Genomic DNA, 23,561 nt, shown 5'->3' on the forward strand with positions numbered 1-23,561 from the left:
AAAAATCCATGGCATGAGGAAATGTAAGGATGGTGAACATGTCGTCTAATTTGCAATGCAGCTATTTGTCTCTTGTTTTCTATTTGAACCAAGAAGAGGTTTCTTATTTTGGAACATTGCCACAAGCCGCTTTGACTAATACTGTGCAAGCAAACACATCATGTTCTCCATCAATCAGACACATACTGGGATAAGTTACAAATGTATGTTTTTAAATTCACCCTTTAATCAAGTGGACATTTATTGATGTTTGATGTTGCACCACAACCAAGCTGTAACCTCCGGGGTTAAAAAATGAATCCACTGGGAAGTGCAAAATCATGCAGATCATCGAGGGTCCGCTTGAGGCTGGATCAAGGAGCCCCGGAAGTCACAAACACACTACATTCAAAAATACCTGTTTTTACAGAATAAATCAACATGAGTACATCCTGGTACAAAAAACGATATTGGTTATTGTCCTCACGGGCAAACACTGTACGGGGGACGCGTGTGTGGTGCCTCTGTGAAACTGCTGGATCTTTACTCTTTATATAGATACTTGCTGTACATCATCTACTTGAAATGTTTTTGGATGTTTTTAGAAAAGCAGTTAGTACCTTTAAAAGAGTGCACCTGAAAGCAATGAACCCAGAAAGTCAGCCAATGACCAATACACTAATCTTTGAAAATAGCTCCTGGCAGGGAAAATGTCACAAAGAGTCAAATCACTAACAGTCCCACTTACTTCTGAAAGTTCAGCCTCAAGGTTCTAGAAAGAGTTATTGGACTAAATGGGACCTTTTGCTATCCAGTTTCTACATGGTCCCTTTTTTCCATAGTGAGTAATGCAGCCCACAGATAACTGTAAAAAAAAAAAAAGGTGCTTGGGCAGGGGGCAGTTTGATTAGTTGTTGTTGTGACTCATCTCCCCGATAGCTCAACTTGACAATGTTGCTTATTTATTGCTAGCCGAGATGCTTCATCTCCATGGTGATGTCTTTACACAACAGATAAGTGGTTGCCCTTACAGGCGGACATGTGGGGGAGACTCCTGCTGTGGATAACGGCAGGGCTGAGTGGACTCATGGATCACATGGACCCTAACATGCTGCAATAAATGAGGTGTAAAGATGCTGTTTAAGTCACGTGGTTACATAAACAGAACTCTGGATGTTTTTTTGAGAGTGGTTGTAGGGGCATGTTCAAAAACTGTTTCCTGAGGAGGAGGAATCAGATTTAGTAAGAGCTCATGAAGAAGGAGGCTTTTGTGGTAAAAGTTGATCTTGGTCTAAAAAGACTTGAGTGGTTGTAGTGTGTTGTCCATCACTCAGTGTGTCCCACAGTACTTTGATTGAGGGCAGCTGAAAGACGATGATGTGACCTGACGGGGGTCAACAGAGATGATGATGATGTTATTGCTGTTAGCCATAGAGATACTCTGATACCATTTTCCCATCCTGATATTGATTAGGAAACCTGCATTTTCAGATTGTCCACTTTTCTATCTGTGCATTTCTAAAATAAATAACAACTACTGCTGCTGTATTGACCCTGTAAGTTTACAATTTACATCACATGATTTGTGATGTGATCATTTTATATTATTGTTCAGGTTACACTTTATGTAAATTAAAAAAATGTGTTAAAGGAAGAATATGGGATTTTTCACTCCTCCAGTATATCCTCTGAAAATAACTCTGTGAATCATGACTGTCTACAATGAGAGTGACACCTGAGTCCCACTGTCTGTGATGTTTTCAGAGCTGTATCTACACGGTGTTTACATGGACGGGACGGCCGGCTCATCCCCCCATGTATAAAAGTTGTTTAATTAAGGGACTTGAGAGAAGAAGAACAACATACTGTACTCACTGCTTATTTGAATGCCACCGAAGCGTTTTTAGATCACCATCATTTCGTTTAAATTTACATGCAGTGTGAAGATACCAGCAAACTAAAGCGCGCTAGCATTAGCATGCTAACAACAATGCAGCGCAAGTTGTTTTGGTTTAATGCTGGTGCTCAAGGGCGACATCTACTGGATCAAAAAATCACATATTCTTCCTTTAACAAAGGAGAATACATAACTGACTGCAAACATGAATAAATGTTTCTCAAAATAAATAACAATTCCATGTGGAGCAGGTGTTCTGCACAGATTCTTAACATGAAACAGCTTGATCAGTGTTTTTATGCTAATTAAGTAAAAGCCATTTTTTTGATAGTGTTTTTGGACAACTTGGCTCCTCTTAGGAACGTAACATTCCCGACCTTAGAAGTGGAGCATTCAAATGGAAGCAGAGCTAATGTAACTCCAGCTCAGCTTGCATTACCCAGACACACTGTGCCACTGTGCTGTTGTTGTTTGTTATGGTCACATTATACATTACTTTAAATGTCCAGTCAAAACCCGTCACTCTTGTCAGTCTTCATACATCTAAAGTGAAGCCATGGGGTCTCTAGTTGCAGGATAAGTGCAACTTTGTGTGTAGGATATTATTTGGAATGGGGAAGAAGATATTTTCTCCCCCTGCAAGAATATTTAAATATTGGATTGCAGCCTCTCCTCACCGCACGCCATGTGAAAACAATGTGTGTTATCTGACACCAGTGTTGTCAGCTTCTCCCAAATCATGCACACCGTGATTGGATATTAATTTGCAGGCAGAGGTTTCCTCTTTCCAGTGTGTGGACTATTTCACAGAGGAATACAACTTATGGGTTAGCTTGTTGTATGTGAAACATAAAAAAATCACAATTCACAAGCACAAACTGAACCGTGGATATGGTACAAAACGGTTGTTGCATTAGGGACACTGAAAACAACAAGAGCACTCAGATTTCTCCAAAAGTAAATCCTGGGGTCGTGGGTTTGGCTCATTTGGTGGGGCGGGCCCCCCATGTGCAGATGCTATAGTTCTCAACACATTTGGTTGGACTCTCTGCCATGATGATATGATGCATGTCTACCCTAGTCTATATTAAACTCTTATTGATCTAATAAATCATCTCTTACTTACTGTAGCAGTGATTCAAAGTGAGACGCTACACAGTTGTATGAGATTTATCTGTTTGGAGAATTGGCTCAGTGCTTCCTAAATCCATGGTTTTCTTGCCAGCTGAATAGTATTAACCCAGGATGTTGACGTTGTTTAGTGCAACATCATGCCATCTGAATGCCTGTTTCTCCAGTGATGATGCATTTATTTGGCATTAAGTGTGTGAACTACCTAGAATAAAGCACCATTCAAAATCTACACAACTATATATCACAGCAACCCAGGTAACTTAGAGCCTGTTTTTTTTTACTCTGTTTTGTCAAACTGAGCAGGTGAGGAGATTTTTCTAGATCTTCATAAGGGATGACAAACTGAGGCCCTGCAGGACTAAAATGATAGAAGTGCAGGCAGAGTGGTTGTGTGTCGTGAGCAGCAGAGTAGTGGAATTATGAGGGAGAGAGGAAGAGAGAGCGCTTAGAGATTGTGGGAGTAATCCCCCGGCCATCTGTTGCTCTCTCTCTCTCTCTCTCTCTCTCTCTCTCTCTCTCTCTCTCTCTCTCTCTCTCTCTCTCTCCCTCTTCCACTGGCCCCTCTTCATCAGATTCAACAGCCATGCAAGCACAAAGAGGTGGTGCACCAGCAGCAGATTCTGATGTCACTTCCTGTTCCCCTTTTCCATGGACCTTCCAGTGATGACGTCACTCTACTTAAGCACATCCACTCTTTATGTTTGCTTTTTCTAAGGCCCTGAAAACCAATTTAGTTGAGAAAAAACCCCTCTGATTTCTGATAAAATAAGAGTTATGACTTTTTTTTTCATAAGCTAGGATATATTTAATTTTCTGCTCTTTTTTTTTAGGCCTGTTTGAATGCCGAGTAAGACATAGGTTGTATAATATAATGTCTTCCACCATTCAGGATTTTATGTATCACTACATCAAACATCAAATCTTATGTTGTTTGATACTTCTTTTTACCTTAACGTCTGTACTTTTTAGAATTATTTGTTACTTTTAATTACAATTTGTTTTTGTTATTCATGTTTCCTTTCTTTGCAAACATTTTTTTAAATATATAAAAATCAATGTGTCCTAGAATAATTTTAGATCAAAGCATGCATGCAAGGAAGTCTCGAAGCAAGGAAGGAGGAGAAAGAAAGAAATGATGACAAAACAAAACAGTTTGATGATGTAATTATACAGCACCCACCCAAATAGGGAGCTAAATGGCATCTAAAGACAGAAAATGATAAGCATCAGCTTCCTTCATTATGCCCCCCCCCCCCCCCCCCAGGTTTATTGCCCTCTGCTCTGTGTGCTACAGCCCTAAATAACATCATGCAAATGAGCACAGAAGGCTTCTGTGCCAGCTCATTTGCTCCAGTGACAAACTGTTGCAAAGTAATAGTGGAAAGCCAGAAAATGTTTTTCTCCACATTTCCGCTGCTCCCTTTCCGTTTGAAAGCGAGGTATGTGCAAGACAGGAAATACTCAGGAAGATTATTTTTTTCAGCCTTTGTGATAACTAAGTTCCCTTTTCCTATTGTTATCTTCATTTTTTAAACTCTGAAAAACAACTTTCTTAGTCTCATTCCCAAATGTTAGTGACTCTTTATGGCTCAGCTTGTGGTGTGGAGGAATCACTGTTGTGTATTGTGGTTGAGTTACAGAAACAGGTGTGATGTTTCTGACCAAAAGGGAAACAAATAAATACGTTGTTCTTTCACGATCGATGTGCACAGAGAAAACAGGATTTTGCATGAAAAATATGGAAGCGTGGTCTGTGCCTCTATCATCCCGTCCTGCCCATCTGCCAGCTCTGGCTCCAGAGGTTTAGTAGGTTACATGCTTGAACACATAACCCTGCCACAGCAATCACAATTAATCCCCTCCAAAGCGCCTCACAATCCCATAAAGGTTATTGTATATATGCATCACGGGGCTAAAGATGGTGGGTCTAAATATACACTGAAATGCATTAACAAGCATTTTTCTCCCAGGAAAATATTTTTTTGGTTTAGGAACTGCGTGCTATTTTTTTTCTTTTTATCCTTAACGATGATCTACACTTGTCAACCTTCTTTTTTGGGGAGGGTTGGGATGGAATGTTGTGATTTATGATACAGTTGTCCATTCCTATTCTAATAATTGTATTTATACACAGTAGATGTTTTGTGGTAGAAGAATAGGTATTTTATTAACTGATCAAATTTGGAGGTCAACCTTGAGCACTTCATTTTTCATCTGCATATTTTAAAAGCTTTTAATCAGTGCAAAATTTCCTTACAGCAACATTTCAAACATTCCAAGCTGTCCACATAGCTGATGTGTGTGTGACTTCATGAGAATATGATCCTCTCAAAGCCATTTTGACGATGATGTAATATTGAAATACATCAACAAATAAAGAAACCTGACAAATATAATGATGTCAGAAAACAAATTGTCAAAAAACTATATACATATATATTCCTTCTAAACTCAAGCAGAGGGAAGGATTATTGCTCCAGAGGTTGTTTTTTTTTCCATTGGTTTTATATAAGAACAGATTGAGTATCAAGAGATTAGATAACGATCAGGTCTTCAGTCATGATTAATATGAGTGAAAAGGTAAGAAGGAGTAATGGAGGATTTAGAAATGAGGCCCCTTGTGACACAAAATGACTTATTTTTTTTCATGATAACACCACCAAACATGCACTCTGACATATTCAACAAAAACATTCAGGTTTTTTTTTTGTGTGCAATAACATTTTGTGCAAGAGCTGCCCGGCAAAAACAAAAGAGCTCATCTTTTTTAATCAAGCCTCACATGACGTGTTGCCGCTCTTGTAGACGACAGCATTGTGAGCCTGTGGATGTGTGTTTGTGTGATTCAGCTGTCACGAGTCTTCAACTCGTGGCTCTTTTGTCTGCATACAAATGAATTATTTAGGCTTCAATAACATTACCTTTCCTTTTCATTACTTATACCCTAATATGTTTGTACTTATGCTTTTTGCACTCAACATTTCAGTTGTACATCCACTTTTACAGTCCTACTGAACTCTGACATTTCATTCATTTTCAGCTGATTCCAAATGAGCTAACTCAAATTCAATGATTCTAATTATTATTTTTTCCACTTTGCTTTGCAGTAAAAAAAGCCAAGCTCCAAGGACCTCCAGGTGAGTACCACTTTTGCTTTTTATTTCCAAGTTTTTCTTTTTTAAATTTGGTTCACACACTGTCTCATCATCGAATGTTTCACATCTTTAACACCAATACTGTCACACTCCTGGATCTGGAGAACAGAAAGCTGTGAATCACACATTTGAATAGTAGTTCAGAGTTTATCCTATGTGCCCTGTATCGTTAATGTTATAAGGTCAGCAATATTATCTACAACTCTCACTCAATGATCTACAGATATATGCATGACATTGCCAAGTATAGAGCTAGACCTCTTCACAGGCCTGCACTCTAACTAGTGCAGACTGTTACCAGTTGTCTGACTTGAGCCTTCCTGTTTGCATGCTCTCCAACTCCTCTCGTCGTCCAAGCAGGTTTACGTCAATTGGCAAATCTCAAATGTTGACGACCTGTCCTGGGCACACCTCACGTCTTGTTCAGTGTCAGCTGGTATTGGCCCCAGTCCCCAACAGCCCTCTAGGATAAGCAGAATAGCTAATGGAGTCGTTTGTTTGGAAATATTCAACATGCACTCATCTTCTAATGTAGGTTAATCAGTGGAATTTTGGCAAGTCACTGAAAATGTGGGTTGACTTTGCATTATGTAATCCTGTGTCCTTCTACCCCAGGCCCTACACAGGTGAGCTTAGATCATTGGCTGCTTAGTCCAAATCCCCTTGCTCTCCACCTATGCAAATCCCTCTAGTGTTTAGCCTCACGCCTTTTTTTTAAGCCATGTGACATTTTTAACAGGAGCAGGCAGCATGGAGAGAAAGTTAGCACGGCTTTGGATCAGTAGGTGACTCTTACTCTGTCGGTCCCTGAATGACACTGTGTACACTGAGGATAACTGCTTAAGTCTTTACATTTATTTAGCTGTTATCCACTTTTTTTTCAATGTGTCTGCATTGTGTCACAAGGAGTCTGTTTTGCTGAGATATTGGTTTTAGATTGTTGTTTTTAGATGCTGGTCTTCTGTGTCTGTATGTGCCCCCCTCCCTTCTCCCAGGCCACAGCACATGTGACACCTGCCCCAGAGCAAACACCAGGGATAATTCAGTTAAGCTCGTCTCCCTCAGGCAAAATGTAAACATACACTACAGGGGTAGGGAAGGATTTGTTATGCACTGAATGAGATTTAGAAAACCAAATGTTAAGTTGTTGGTTGTTGTTATTGAAATGTGCGTACATTTATGCATAGGGTGGTCATGAGAGGGAGGTGTTTAGGGGAAAAAGCCAGGTTAGAGTTGACATAGAGTTTTCTTATATCAACATGCTTACACTATTTTTTTAAAGACATTTTTATTGACTTAAGCTTTGGTTATTATTGTATTGATTTTGTCAATGCTTCCTTACAGACCTCTGATAATGTATACAGAACCCCGTTCATTGCATCAATATGATAATTTCATGTGTTTTCTATGGGGACAAGTTTCTTGTGTTCATTTTAAATTAAACTATACAGTATTTATCCCTAATTCTGACTACGCTTATGCTTTACGACTAGCATTTCAGTCCTTAAAGTAGCTACTTGCTAATTTGAACCCTTAAAGGAAATGTCAGCAAAGAAAGAAAATCCCCTCTTTCAAAGACAAACCAATTGCAACACACCAGAGGAAACTTAAACTATAGATAAAATTCCTCTGTACAGAACAAATGGAAAGGAATGTCTGACAGAATCTTAATATTTTCACTCTAAAAAGTATTTTCTCAACCTGATAAAGTCAAAGGTAATGATTGTCAAGATCAGATTGCTGGACTTGCATATTTGTTTGGCCATTTCCTCACCCTTCTTGCTCTTCTTGTGGGGATTTTGGAAATAAACAGTTGTTGATTCAGGTATAAGGAAATAAGTGTGTTAATGTAATGATAAGCTCTCGTCATAGGGGTGTGTGATTTATTAGAAGAGCCCTCAGAGTTGACATAAGGCTGGTCTGGGATGTGTGTTTGCACTGTGCTGTCACCACACCTTTAGATTGACACTTTTACGTCCTACATAGAAACCACCTATCTTGGTGTTAAGTTGTTTTTGGCTAATATTTCTTGTGTAACTGCAGGTCATTCTGGATCAGACCCTGGCTAGCTGTCTTACTTTTCACTGATTGCAAGAAGAAAACAGGCTTGATGAAATCCCTTTATGTTCATGGCAGAGTGTTCTGTACTCTCCCAGAAATGGCAGAAAAGCCCTCAAATACGCAGTCTTCTGTTGCATGCAATATTGATGCGTGGTCTGAATTTGAAATGTCAGCCTCCCAACTGTGTGCATTTCCTGACTAATTTATTGAAAAACTCATCATCAGTCAATAATGGATGAAGACACTTGACTTGAGGGCTCCGGGGTGAGTGGGTGGCAAGTCCTGTCAGAAAACATTGACAGGACAAGAAGCCTGCACTCTCTCACAGTTCACCTCAACTGATCCATTCTCTTTACAACCACCAGCAGACTGTTGTGCTTTCACTATGTCACCTTTTGTGTTTGCTTTATGTCACTGTGTGTGTTTGCACAGTGTGTGTGTGTGCGTAATGAAGAGAGCTAAAAAGAGGCGTCCACAAAGAGTGTTTTGATGGATTTTAAGTTGTGTGGGACAGTTTTCCTAAGATAGAGGAAGGTCCAGGTAAAGGTTGGTATGTGATTTTATCTCATGCGTGTGCGTTAGCCATCAAGGATATTAGCAGAGCTACCTTTTTCTGTTTTTATTGCATAATTATGCAATTACTCTGAAAAATAATGCCATAACAACAGTACTACATATTAAATCACTTCTTTTTTTTTTAACCAACTTTTTATTTATTTTGACAGCCTTTACAGGTGTATATCATCCAATAAATTCATTTGGTAGTAATTCATACATCCATTTCATTGTCATAATAACAATGCAAATAAAATACAAAAGAAGAGGATGACAACACAACCCTGCAAACCTGGAGTTTTCATAGCCCACCCCCCTCCCATGGGTCTAGTATATAGGCAGCTCAAATTAACAAAAAATAAAAGGACAAATAATAATGATAGCAATAATGGGATTAAACATTTAAATACCACAGTGTAGTGGAGAAAGGAAAAAATAAAATAAAAAACATATTAAATCACTTCTAATGCTTGTAAAAGGAGAAATAAATGAAAATTCAGAGCCAGGGATGATGGTTTTGTCAGTGACAGGTACATATGGCTGCATTCTTAGGCAGTTAGCTTCAATTGTAGAATTTTAAGTTCCCATCAAATCAAATGGCCAGACAATCACATAAATGATTTTTAAGGTGTTAATGTCATTTTAGAGTTTCCTGTTTTCATAATGTAATTTTCAAAATTACAAAATGTTTATGCGTCTAAAGCCTGCTGACAATATGAAAGGGTGTATCTGTGAAATATGTGAATATTTTCCCCAAAGTTTCAACGAATGTCCCAATTTCTAATCAAGAGTGACAGCCCTAGTTACTACAAAAAAAAAGACTTCTCACCGCTTTGTGATATCTCTTTTATATTGACCCTGATATTCATTTGCCAAAGCTCATCTCTAACAACAGAGATTTTGTTCTGGTTGATTCTCCACCTGTGAACTTTTGTGTTTAAAAATCTACTACCAAACCTACATCCTAAATCCCTTTAAATTTAACTCTTAAAGATTACTTTCCAAATCTTTATTTCTTTGTTTGTGTTAATTTTATATTTCTGTTTTTCCTAGCTGTGACTGCTGCTTCCTTCTCAACAGTGCAGATTGTATCAGTGGACGGCACCTGCTGTAAAGGGCCCATAGCCACTAAGTGGCTCTTATCTAATCCATACATCCTCTTCCCTTATCTCAGCTCTTCTATTCATGGGAGTAGGCCCAAATGTGGCACAAGGCATGGGCTATCTAATTAGGGAAAGGCTTGAGTATCCCCCAGGCCCCTTTCTAGTAATGCCTGTGTTTTGTTGCTACTGTCCCCTCGTTTCACTAATTAGCTCTGTGTCCTGTCACTCGTGCTGCTTGCAGGATAGACAATGCATTTAGTCAGTGTCTCATTAGGATGTCCTCTGGTGCTTTCAATACACCTCTTTGCGTTAAGACCTAATTGAATCTATGTAGGCAGTGTGTCAGTGAAATGTTTTAAGAATCCACCTGTGTAAATGGTTTATTGTCCCATTGTGTCAAGAGTTACATGTACTTATCTGGCTGCTGTGTCAAAGCCTCTGGCAGAGTAAATGTTTTAATATGTTGCTGGGGTAACCAGGAAAATCTTTGTTTAGGGTGGTCAGGTGATTGGTCCATAAACGAGCAGCTGATGCCTTGCTTTTATTTCCCAAAGAGCAAAAGGGGGATTCTGTGTTTGTGTGTGTGTGTTCCACTGCACTGTGTGTCACTGTGTGTGAACAACTGTGTTTAGACTGTACTGTGTGAATGTGTATGGTGGGCCCGTGGTGGGGGGGGGGGGGGGGCAACAGAACGTATGACGGAATTGTGACCTTCAAAGAACAAAAATAGGATTGTCATTCTGTAAATTTTACCTTGGAAAATCAAGATGTATAAATCTAACCCCTTTTTGAAATTGCATATATTTAGAAGCTAATCTATTAAGCAGCCAGCCGATAATATCGACCGATATTAGCAGTATCAGTATCAATCCCCTATCGGTCAGACTCTATATTTGACTATACCTGTTGGATAAAAAGCTCTTAATTGTGGTTGTTTGAAATGTTTCAAACCAAAACGATAAGTACTACACTCCTTTGCTAATCGGCTCATTATTTTAAGGCCAAAACAGAAGTTTGAGGACTTGTGATTTTATTTAATGATTTCTTTTGGAAGCTCATGGGTTGGTATGTTGTGCAGGTCACACATGCTGCAGGTGATAAGTGAAGATCTTTCAGAAACTGAAATCATTTTGTATTTTGTAAGGCTGGTCTTTATTCCGCTCTACTCCTGGTTATAAGATATATCTACTAATACAGCCTAGTTTCATTGAGGGTGACATATTGGTTGACATGTTTTAGGACAATATTGAGCGTGGTAGTGCATGCTAAATGTATCACATTTTAATGTGAGGGTTTTCTGTTAAGATATCACCATTTTTAAAATGATGCCTATATAACACCAAGGGTGCAGAAGTTACATTTAATGTGGTTCCTTATTGCCCATTCACTAAATCAATAAAAAACACACATTGCCAACCAGCAGAAGATGTTCCTCCAGCTCTTCAAGCTACTCGTGTTTCCAGGCGGGTGATCAGATCTAACTGCTAGACAAATGGGACCTGCAGGAAGGACCACCAGTGACGCAGTTCTAGTAACTACCAGAGCGAATCTGAGCACATCAGCCAGCACGTGTCAACACTCCCTCAACCTACTGCTGGAAATGAAAAGTGGTGGTTGTGTCACGGGCTGTCTAATCCCCTGCAACCCCACTCACCCCTTGCCCCACCCAGCACTGACAGCTGGTGCAGACGGTTGTTGTGGCTTCAATGTCCGACATTACCGGCTGAGAGACGGCTGACGCGGATCACTGGGTGTGAAAGTTGTCTACACACCGACAGACTGACAGATATTCACATGAAATCAAGTCTCAACTGCCAGTTTTAACAAACGGAGTTCAGAAAGATCATTGACTACAAATGATGTTCTGTTATATTAAGACTGTGCTTGTAGAATACTGTTTTCAAAGGTTGCCTTCACCTATGTGACCTCACTGATTTGCCTTTTCAGCCTTGATGGTATCAGGTCTGACACAGACCTTTGTGTAAAAAAAAAAGCAGGTCACAAGTGACTTCCAGTTCATAACATCATCAACAAACCTGCTTTTCTGTTACTTTAAGTCTAGAGAGTATTTATTATGAATCATTTCAGGAGAATCTGTAATTCACAGTGCAGACCAGGCAAACAGTCAGTTGGATCCTGTAGTGCTGTAGTTGTTTCTGCCTCTTCTCTGTGGAGATTATCAGGGTCAGTTTGATGGCCTGGCCTGGCCTGGCCTGGCCTGGCTTGGCATAGTTGGGGGAGGAGAATTATCTGCTTTCAGTCTCTCAGCTTCTCATGTCCTTTTCACCCTCACAAAGTTGAACAAGAATTAGTGATGTGTTTGTTTTATGAATTGTATTCCATTGAAAAACTACTCAAACAAGCTCAAACCTGTGTCTTTTACCCAGTAGTGCAAATATCTAATGTTTATGTAGAGATACTGTACTTTTTATCCTCCTTATGTTACTTACTCACTTTAATGAACACTATTTCTTTCTCCTTTGTTTCAGACAAGTTCAACAGCTATGTGACGCTGAAGGTGCAAAATGTCAAAAGCACCACGATCACTGTGCGGGGGGACCAGCCGTGCTGGGAGCAGGATTTTATGTTGTAAGTTATTAAACACAAACATTGATGTATCATGCTTCAACTTTTATGGACCTAATTATGTTACCACCAATCACAATAAATGTAAAGTTTGCATTTGATAAAGCACCGTCAGGCAGGGTACACCGTACATTATGATTCACATTTTAGCCCAACATGCAAACTGTAAACCCGACAGTAATAATGACAATAACTTGTGTTCATCAGGGTAACTTTGAGATGTGTCCTGGGTAGTCTTGAGTCATAAAAATTTTAATGCACACAGAATGTAAGCTCATATTCAGAATGTCTCTGCTGGCTGTTGACAGAGATGTTAGCTGAAGTGTCAGTCACAGATGATGGCAGCAGTAGCAGGCTGTTCATATCGCTGGTTCTAAAGTTGTTTATCTGACTTCACTGACAGTGATGCAGTGCAATGTTGCGCTCCATTTAATTCAAAGTTCCTTGTTACTGTCAGCGTGGGACAATCTTAAGCAAAGTCATGAGTTTTTTGATGGTTATAAAGATTATCCTGCCAGAACATCCTGTAGTGCGAGGTGTGTCCTTTGAAGGACATCAGGGCCGCCCGATTTACAATGATGAATATCACCAATCTCCTGTTGTGTGGGGTGAACTCTGAGGACAGTGAAGCACGCACTCTTTGGACTTGGACTTTCACTTGAACAGAACGGTAGCCTATTGGGAAGCGATCTATGATTATTATGGGTTATTTGTGGGGTCTCTCATTTTCAAATGTTTTGGTGTAGGCCAGGCTTTAGTTTGGTAGTTTGTGGTCCTTGTGTAAAGCACAGTGACACATGATCACTGAATGGTGAGATGATGGTAAATTAGTTTAAAAATGATATCAACTTCTCTGGCCTACACAGACACCACATCTCAATCTCAACACCTATGGGAGACTTATATTTACACATGTGTTACACAGTCCTCTCCACCACCACCAACCCTCCAATAGAGTTCAGAGGGTTCTAGAAGTGTTGCCATGCTGCACATGAAGGCCACACACCTTCATTTAGTTTGTAACTCATTTTAATAATCTATGCATCATTTAATGTGTTTTTAAAACCCTCTACCTAGATCTGTTCTAATTTTCAAAACACGCTGAGCAACCTTTTCCAGGTTAAACTACCTTACAGTAATAATATTACAGTAAGTAGCTGCTGTTCATTTCCTCCTTTTAATTCATTGATTTAATCGCTCATTTTACTTTCCCTGGACAAGTATCTATGGTGATGGCTCAGCGATTGTGTTGTTTCATGTGTGTCATTGTTTGTCTTTTGTGAACTCCCTCATTGCAACACTGTTTGTTTTTCCAGACCTTCATTCTCTTTCTGTCCGTTAATGATGCGTTGACCCGGTCAAATTCGACATAATTATTCATCTGTGTTGCCAATACCACCTGTTACTACAAAATACATTTGAAGAGGATGAGTTGGTCTCAAAAGAGAATGTCCAAATGGTGAACCTGAGCAGGTTGCTTGTAGATTAATCTGCTTGTTATTTTAAAATACTTTAAAAAGTTGTACATGTATCCGCTTTCTTGTCAAGAAGATCAAAACCACTCTAATATCATTAAGGTTGATAGTGAAGAAGCAGAGAAGACTAGAACATATACAAGTCCAAGTCCATTTACCATTAAGAAAATTAAGAAAGCAAGATATTGTCGGTTGAAAGTTGAGCTCGAGTGTTTTTTGATTTATCAGGACATACAATGTTTCTTCTTTTTCCATTCTCTGTTATTACTGTATATTATATTAAACAAATCTACCTTAATTTAAACTTATCAGACATGATTTCATGCAATCGCAGGTCAGAAAGCATGCTGAATGTTTCTAACAAGATATGCATGATTGTGACTAAAAAACAGAGACAAGTGATGTAAAGTCTACAGCAGGGATGGGATTTTTCTCTATTTGTGCGGGATTCCAGCTTTCACGACTTTAAAAGTATACCCATAAGGATTTGATGATCCATGAAAGTGGGTATATTTATGACAGCCCAAGTATTTGAGCCAACTGCTTTTTGTTATATTATATATAGATTGCGTCCAATGAGAGGCTTTCTAGACTTTGTAAGCCCCTCCCCAGCTGTTGGTCATCACTGTCATGTGTGTGAGTGTTCATATAGTCAGTGCTATCTGCTGTTGTAAAAGCCAGTTCATATCCATGATGAATCCCTCCCAAGCTTGCTTTTTTGAATAAAACATCCTAGTGACTGAAATAGCACTCTGCTGGCCATTTCAAGTGCTTCATGAGTTTGGCACATCATGTTGGAATAACTAACAGGTGAGCATCTGTAATTAACAGATGAAGAACGTAGATGGATTTATATTCACTCTTTCTGTGTTTTGATCCAAAAAAGCACATTATGGTCCAGAATGGTTACATGAAAATAGACACAATTGGAAAACATAATATAAATATCATTCCAAACAACAGATGTCTGAGAAAAAAATGAGCACCAGTTAGATTTCAATGCCTTGCCTTGATTCATGTATTCAGTGCCATTTTGAATGAGTGAATAATTCAGAGAGCTTACATCTCGGCACCTGGACACTGTGGATACTCAACCCTCTCTCAATTAGCTGTTCTCTTTGATTATCTTTTCTCTCATCCTCCTTTTGTTTAGCCTGTCCATAGTTATAACTGCTGCAGAGGACAATATGCAAATCCCCCCAGCCCTTGTCATGGGGCCCCTTTCAAATTTGATATGCCATTTTGTTGCTGTCATCAAGCTGTTTTTGAGCTCTTTGAATCGCATGCTGAATGATAAAACAAGGCCTATAACACCCTAACACACAACAGAAAGAGGCAGTGGCCTTTGTTATCAGTGAGTGGTAGAGCCTGGCAGTAATTATGTAGACACTTTATGGTTCATTGAGGTTGAATTAAATGGCATTGGCCGTGTTTTAGTCGGGCACCACACACATAATGTATGTCTCTTTGATTCCAACTGACATTTCCCACACTTTTATGATCCCCCCCACCACCAAAACATGACACCTTAACACGTTAATACCACCTTTTTTCTTCTCAGTGAGATCAACCGGCTGGACCTCGGGCTCATTGTGGAGGTGTGGAACAAAGGCCTCATCTGGGACACCATGGTGGGGACAGCATGGATCCCTCTTAAGAGCGTCCAGCAATCAGAGGAGGTTGGAATATGCACAGATACATACATTTATATAGTCTGGAAACATGTAGATGTTATTTAAAGAAATACTTTGAAATAAAAATAATTTGGAAATGTGGTCCTTTTATGGCGTTTGCATGCTGACATGAATATAGATTTTTCATTTGCGGATACAAAATCCAGCTCTTCATTTTTTATGTATTATACTTATTTACCAGCATTTGCTTACTTACACAAATACATTTTGTAATTTAATTTATTTATTCAGCAACATCTTTCTTGATAAGAGACATTTAGATACAGCAGTCCTTTAGTGTTGATTGCTCGAAATAATACTGATCAAAACAACAAGGTTTACTGGTACATTAATAAAAAATAAAAAAACAAGTGAAACTGCCTCAGGAAATTATAATAATAGCACAAAGTGTTAAGTATAGACACAAGAAGATCACATTTTCAAGAAAGGTTAATATCAATAAATGTATATCATTGCAGGAGGGATCAGGAGACTGGATCTTCCTGGATTCAGAGGTCCTGATGAAGGCCGATGAGATATATGGCACAAAAAACCCAACACCTCATCGGGTCCTGCTGGATACTCGCTTTGAGCTACCTTTTGGTGAGATATCAGAGCTGTCAATCACTCTGTTTTTTACATGCTTAACCTTCAGTATACCAATGAGTAATCTGCCTTTTCTAAAAGTTCACATGCTTATGTAAGATGTCTCTCAATGCTGTCACCTCATGTACCTGCTCGGGCTACACTGGGTGCATTAGCAACACACAGACCACATTAATAATTCTGGTTACCTCAGGGCAAACCTTGATCTACTGACTCACACAAAGGCCACCCATGGATTCAGCTGAAATGTCACCAGGCACTTTCTGACAAACTATTTACCCTGCAGCACTTAGTCTTATGCATTGATCTGACAACTCCACTCAAATAGAAAATAAGAGTATTTTACATGAGAAGAGAATGGGCTCACTTTTATTTCCTTTGTATGGAATTTAATCATAACTGATATAACACATCAACCTGCATCATGTAAAGAAGAAAACCTATATTCAACAGTTTATAGCTACAAAAAAGGGAATAGAAGATTCATGTCTTGCTGTCCAGTCTGTATCTCATTCTAGTGGGGAGGAAGAGTTTCTGTCCTGCTTAAAGGCTTTATATGTGATTTTTCACAATATAATATAAATCAAGTATATCCTCTGAAAATAACTCTGTGAGTCATGACTGTCTACAATGAGAGTGACACCCGAGTCCCACTGTCTGTGATGTTTTCAGAGTTTTCAGAGTCCTATCTTCACTTTGTTTACATCGCCTGGACGTTTAATTTAGGGACTAGAGAAAAGAAGAATAACATACTGTACTCACTGATTAACTGTGTTTCTAGATCACGCTCATTTCAGGTAAATTTACATGCAGTGTGAAGATACGAGCATAATAAAGATAGCTAGCATTAGCATGCTAACACAACAATGCAGCACGAGTTGTTTTGGTTTCATGCTGGTGCTCAAGGGCGACATCTGCTGGATCAAAAAATTGCATATAAAGCCTTTAATTGGCATGGAGTCATTTTTTAGGCTCAGTAAATATAATTTTGTCCATGCCACAATGTTGCCCCACTTCACCTTCAACTTTATTTGTCCCCGAAGGGCGATTGGTTTTGCTAATATTGCTAAACGGTAAGGTAAGATGTACTGAATATAGCAGCCTTGGAGAAACAATAGTGATCCCTGACTGATGCTCTTCGCAGCCTCCATTTAATACAAAATAAAATGCTGAGTCAACATGGAATATAACAGGACACTGATAATAACAGAATTAAAGAACCATAGTATGAATGTGATATGTTAAGGTTCATCAGCTGCTCACTACTTTACGACTTGAATAGAAGCATCCTTAGACACATTACATACAGTACATGCATACATGGTATTATGTTTCTGTCCATCCTTCTCCTTTTTTTCCCCCTTTGCAACAACTTTATTTACCAGCATTTGCTTACTTTGTATCTCTGCTGCCTGGGTGGACAGTGTACAGTGGATTTATCAGAGGTATTTGACTGAAAACAGCTGCCTGCATTTAGACAAGTCTTTGATGAAAGCAAAGAGCATCACAATAGATGTATTGATCCGGTTTATTGCTGATATATCATTACTGTGTGGATAAAAAAAAGAGCTTTACAGTAATGTCTTCATTAACTGTTACGTCAATTCTATTGAATAACAGACCATATCAATGGTTCCAGATTTCATGATTCCAGGTGATCCATTCTAGGTGGAAATGTCCCCTCTTCCTCTCAAGTACACTGTAATCAGTGTTTCTTTCTCCAGCTGCTTACAGGGCTCACGCCTTGTGGTTAAAGGCAATCAGAGTTGAAGTAGGGTGTCTATCCAGTGAGTGGGAGAGATCCTCTTTTCCTGTTTAAAGAGGAAACCTTTCAAGATTGCAGGAGGCCATCAGGACTATCTGTGCCACCAGAGCCATTCATTACAGCTCAGTCGGTTTGTCTTTGAAGCCCTGGCCTTTGTGTGTGTGGCCTTTAATGTGCATCTGTCGACAGAGCGGTAAAAATCATAGCAGTGGGCATGGATGAGAATACCTCATAACAGCTTTTTTAGGTTTTATTTTGATAACTCCGTATGTTGTAAAAGTCTCCACATTATCTGGAGGAAACTCGTTTATTTTTTATAAGATTTATTTTTGGGCTTCTTTTGGAGAGATAGGACAGTGGATAGAGTCAGAGAGAGAGAGAGCGAGAGAGGGAAATGACATGCGGTAAAAGAGCCACAGGTCAGATTTGAACCTGGGCTGCCCGCTTGGAGGACTACAGCCTCCATACATGGGGCTCGCGTGCTAACCACTGCGCCACCAGGGATTGTTGGGATTGTTTATTTTAAGTCACAACCATAGCATCTTTTGTCTTTATATCCTTTACTCTGTAATAAAAAAAGAAAATAAGGATATGTCTGGTCACTAAACAAGTTTGTGGCCTTTGCTAACTTTTTATTTTCCTAAGAGGCTCATGAGAAATGACACAGGCATTGAAGTGTAATAATGTCATTTTGATACGAGATGTTTGAATACAGAGGATGAAGGATGTTACCTTCTAACTAGGGCTGGGAAATTCATTGAGTTTCAATTTCAGTCACAATTCTGGCTTCCCCCAATCAAGAAAACAAGATTAACGAGATGAAACAATTATTGTGATGCAATATTGCGCTTGTTTTGATCACAGGTTTTGTCATGTGTGGTAAATGTTTCAAAATGTTTGTTGTTATATTTTTGGCCACAAGAGTACATCACCAATATCACAAAAAAAACACAATTATTTTGTTTTGATTTATTTATCAAGATGATATATTTGTATATTGATTACTCTGATCTTCAAAGTGTTCAGAATATTAAGTTGTTAAGTTCAATAAGTGCGTTGATGCAGATGTTGTAAAATCAATGAGTAATCTTGGTTTCAGAATTGTGATCTTAATATGGATCAAAATAATCATTGTTAGGATTCAGCCCTACTTCTAACACAGGTTCACATGTATGTTTGTGGGTAACAGACATCCCAGATGATGAGGCGCAGTACTGGACTGGCAAGCTGGATCGCATCAATACCATGGACATCCATGATCAGGTAAAGTAGTGAGATTTTACAGCTTGGACTGCATGATGTCATAATAAACATACTGCATGCCATGCTGGTTTCTGTCTTGTTTAACAGTTTAGAAAGCTTATATAGGCGATGATTTTTACTGTCTTTGTTTAAAAAAAACATATCTGGTGTTCCTGTTTTCTGCTTCCTGTTTAAATTACAGATCCGTGTATTTATTTGTATTAATTGTGGTACAAGTAAATTCCTGTTGGACCAATAGTATTGTGATAACATGTAAATCATTCTTGATGCCTGATTTTTATTCTCTCCCTCTTTTCATTGTAGTACCCTCTGCAGGATGACGTTCAGAGTCGCCCACTACCGTTTGCAACCTCCCAGTGCTGTGAGTTGTGCTTGCCCATACATCTCTCTTCCTCTAGATGGAGACACTTCTCCACCATTGTAGCTTTAAGGCTTTACTATTATTATTATTTCCTCTCACTTCCTTCACCCGTTTGTATTGCCTACTGTAGTAACAGTCTAATCCTCTTTATCAGAGTTGAAAATGAAGATTATACATTTTAAACCCAGACGGTTCATATATTGACAGTATGAGCTCAATTTAATTCTCCTTACTGTTGTGACAGTTTGTAAGTTTCTTTTTCCACTCTGAAAACACCAATCACCACACATCCACCTACTATATTAACATAGAGGCACTTTTTTTTGTTTTCACAACCCCTACATCCTCTGACTCTACCTCTCACTTGTAACATCTGCACTTTTACCAGGCAACTATTTCGGATGGGCTGACCCACTGAGTATGTAAAACCCACTTTGATCAAATTCTCCCTCTGACCAATCCTCTGCCCCCCTTGCATGTACTTATGCCCCATATTCTCAGATAACATTTAACCTTCAAGGTTACCATGCATCATTATGTCACTCTAACACTTGATTTCCCTTGATGTTTTCCTTAAGCCCATTTGATATTTCTACCTTCTTCCTGCTCTTGATGTTTCCCTATTTGCGTTGCTCTGTGCTGATGGCAATATTTTCATAACCCATGTATAGTTAATTAAAAAAAAATGTTTTATACAAATCTAAGTGCAGTATTCTGGATGAGTTATCGACTTCCTTTACGTCATTTCATTTATTTTATTCATATTTGAATGTTAAAGGCTTGCTAAACTATTGTTTGCCATATGATCTTAAAGTTTGTAAATGGCATATGCCTCCATAAACTTATAGGTATCTGTTTTGACAAACTATATTTATGTGTGTGCATCGCACTAACCTAACCTCTGAGATTCATCAACTGAGATTTATCTTTGTCCTTCTGACTCAAACTGTTCCCTCCAAGTCATGGTTACTGTTTGAGATACATTTTCTAGATATATTGACTGGGGTAGGTAGGTTCAATTTCAAAAGAGTGTTAAATAAAAGTTATATTCACATTAACTTCTCTGATTTCCTCTCATGCATTTAATTCTGGCCACAACTGTACTTAAAAAATGTATACTATACTACTATACTATACTATATACTACTATTTTTGGTTTGGTAAAAATTGCAGTCATATCTGTGTATGCTGTCTATTAATGCAATAATGACACCGCAAGTATGACAAGTATTTATAGGCTAGGTATAAGTGTAATGATGTCTGTCATTTAGAAGACATTGCATGTATTAGGCTCAGTTTATTATTGTAAATGTTTTCGCCTTCTTCTCCGCTCAAGCGAGAATCCCCTGGCATCTCTTAGCAATTCGGTCCATATACTTAAAACTCTAACAAGGCTGCATCCTCCACTTTGGGTTAATAATGAGCAAAAATATGTAAAGCTTGCTGTCTTACATAAAGCATGAGAGGTGAATATATTTAACTCAGCGATTTGCCTGTTGCAGCTCTGGATGACCAGGACAGTGCTGTGGATGACCGGGATAGCGACTATCGTAGTGAGACGAGTAACAGTCTGCCCCCACGTTACCACACAACTGCACAGCCCAACTCGTCCATGCACCAGTATCCCATGGGGCCTAGGCAGCAGCACCACCCAGACTCCTGCACAGACTCTGTCCACAGTTTAGACCTGGACTACAGGGACCAGAGAGGAAACAGGTACACAAAATATCCACAGTCACCCATACACTTATTCACTCGCTCAGTCCCACTCCCCAATAACTGTAGATGGAACACTCACTTTGTCTCACACGCAAGAAGTGTACTCTGAAAGCAGTGGACTGATCATTGAGAAAACGTTAACCAAAAGTTTCAGAATGTATGCATAGAAAAGGGTTTGTTTCCCAGCATTGTGTCATTTATAAAACATAGCACATAACTGTAGTCTCAAAAATGACCAGAGTTGAATCAATGCCTCAACAAAAGTCAGCAAAAACTGAACTTAACAAGCTCAATGAAGGTTAGACGTATTGTCGTGGAACTGTTCACACTATGGTGAACAGGTATACGATCAATAACAAAGGAAAAAGCCTTTAATGTTATTTCCATATCTCACCAGTTTGGGTTTTACTTGCTTACTCAAAAGTCACTTGTGTTTTTCTCTCTTTTTTCTGTGTTTTTCAATTTCTCTCTTCCTCTGAAATGTGTTGTCAGTGACATCCATTTGAGATTTAGACTGGCAGAAGCAGTCTCAGTTTTTGTGCTTCCTTTTTGTGTTCCAATAGTTTCAATAACCAAGAAGGTCAACTTCTTGAGCAAGCTTTAATTTCTGCCGTGGTGGAAAGGTCTTCTGCTGTTTAAATACTGTTTACTATCCCACACCCTTTACTCTCAGCCAAAGCACTGGAGTATATTCAGCTCTTGTCAGCTTTCTTTTTTTAATTGCCAGTGGACTGTTAAAGAATACTGTTTACTGGTGAGACTGCTTGAAATGTGTCTGTAAGGACTGTTAAAGAGTTGATCCTAGTAATTCTGCAGCAGATAAAAAAAGGGTTTACAGCTCTGGGAAGATCTTTGTCCATGCTTCTGTTTGTCTTGAGGGATTGCTGTGCTGGTTAAATTCCTGATAGACAAGGCTATTTTCTTGGTTTAGCTTTATCACAGAGAAATTCCCTCTGTCACACATCATGGGAGTGAGTTGTTGACGGTCTGACATGTAGTTCTTTGGTGATTATGATATGTTTCTCTATACACCATATGGTGGCAATTTTGCTTGCACTTCTAATGAATATTACTGGTTGAGAGAGACTTGAAGTGAAGATAGGAATGACAGTTGTTGGGATTTACAAAAATATAAATTCACAGAGGCACATGTAGGAGCAAATGTAGTTTAGCAGTTGCATACACATACATTTGTTAACCTTGCACATGTATCATTTGTCATAATACTTTTCCTGTTTTCATTTTTTCTTGTTTGTTTGCTTCTTTTTTTCTGTCTCTGTTTCCTTTCCCATCCTATTTTTACTCCTGTTTTTCTTAACCTAAATTAGATCATTAAACCATAAAGGAAGGATCAGAATTATACCTGTAGATTCTGGCATGGGGGTTGAAGATTGGGAAAACAAATACAAAGGGCAGTGCAAGCCTCAGCTGAGTGACTTCTTAGATGATGAAGAAGACAATGTTATCCTTCGAATGGGAAGACCTTACCCTGAGCCATCACACATCAATCAAAATACTCAACGTAGTGGTTTTCTTCCTGCCACATACCCTGAAGGTTATGACACTATTGATCGGCGGAGAAAGAAAAAGATAAGGGACCCGGGAGGGTTGCTCGGTCCAAACAAAATGAGAGAAGAGGCTTTACCTTCTAACGTTGCACTGCCCCGTGAGAAGACAGGGGAGCTGTTCATGCGACAGGTTGCAGAGATGCAGGAAGAGGAGGAGCGTCTGAGTTCATGCCTCAGGCCATACAAGAATGGGCTCCTCTACAAGACAAGGATGTGGGCTAAGAATGAGCTGAACAGCACTTTGGAAAATTATGTGGCATACAAGAAAGAGCAAGATGCTAGAATGAGGGACAGGTTTGATTTTGATTTAGAGAATTCTGATGATATGCACTTCCCTATAGGAGCAGAGGAGGATATTGATGATTTTGCCTTTAAACCAAATGATTTCCAACCAGAGAATGCAAGACATTACAAAGATAAGTACTCATATTCATATGAGGGTCACATGGAAAATTCTCAAGGTCTCAGAGACAAGAAGTGTGGTAAAGCTAAGATTGGTGGTTGGGCTTCAGAGGCAATGCTGTCTCCTGTAGAAGAACCCAGTGATGAATACGTAGACCCTATGGATGAGCTTCAGTGTCTTGTTGAAACAGTCTCTGAATACCTTGCTGAAAAAGAAGAGGAGATAAGCAAGTATGGCTCCCTTCCTAAATCAAGCAAA

The 23,561-nt window shown here is 39.1% G+C and overlaps 1 protein-coding gene across 2 annotated transcripts in view; it reads left to right on the forward strand.

Annotated features, from left to right (window-relative positions):
• The window catches only part of LOC132992709 (protein unc-13 homolog B-like), a 71,470-nt gene that overhangs the window by 1,870 nt on the left and 46,039 nt on the right, over positions 1 to 23,561 (forward strand). For both annotated transcript variants that reach the window (XM_061062194.1, XM_061062195.1), the window contains exons 2-8: positions 6,118 to 6,147; positions 12,374 to 12,473; positions 15,507 to 15,624; positions 16,098 to 16,221; positions 19,179 to 19,252; positions 19,556 to 19,613; positions 21,116 to 21,329. In XM_061062194.1, the coding sequence (XP_060918177.1) occupies positions 6,118 to 6,147; positions 12,374 to 12,473; positions 15,507 to 15,624; positions 16,098 to 16,221; positions 19,179 to 19,252; positions 19,556 to 19,613; positions 21,116 to 21,329 (718 nt within the window). The remainder of the gene's footprint in view (positions 1 to 6,117; positions 6,148 to 12,373; positions 12,474 to 15,506; positions 15,625 to 16,097; positions 16,222 to 19,178; positions 19,253 to 19,555; positions 19,614 to 21,115; positions 21,330 to 23,561) is intronic.

The sequence above is a fragment of the Labrus mixtus genome, chromosome 17 (genome assembly GCF_963584025.1).
Source record: "Labrus mixtus chromosome 17, fLabMix1.1, whole genome shotgun sequence".
NCBI lineage: Eukaryota > Metazoa > Chordata > Actinopteri > Labriformes > Labridae > Labrus > Labrus mixtus.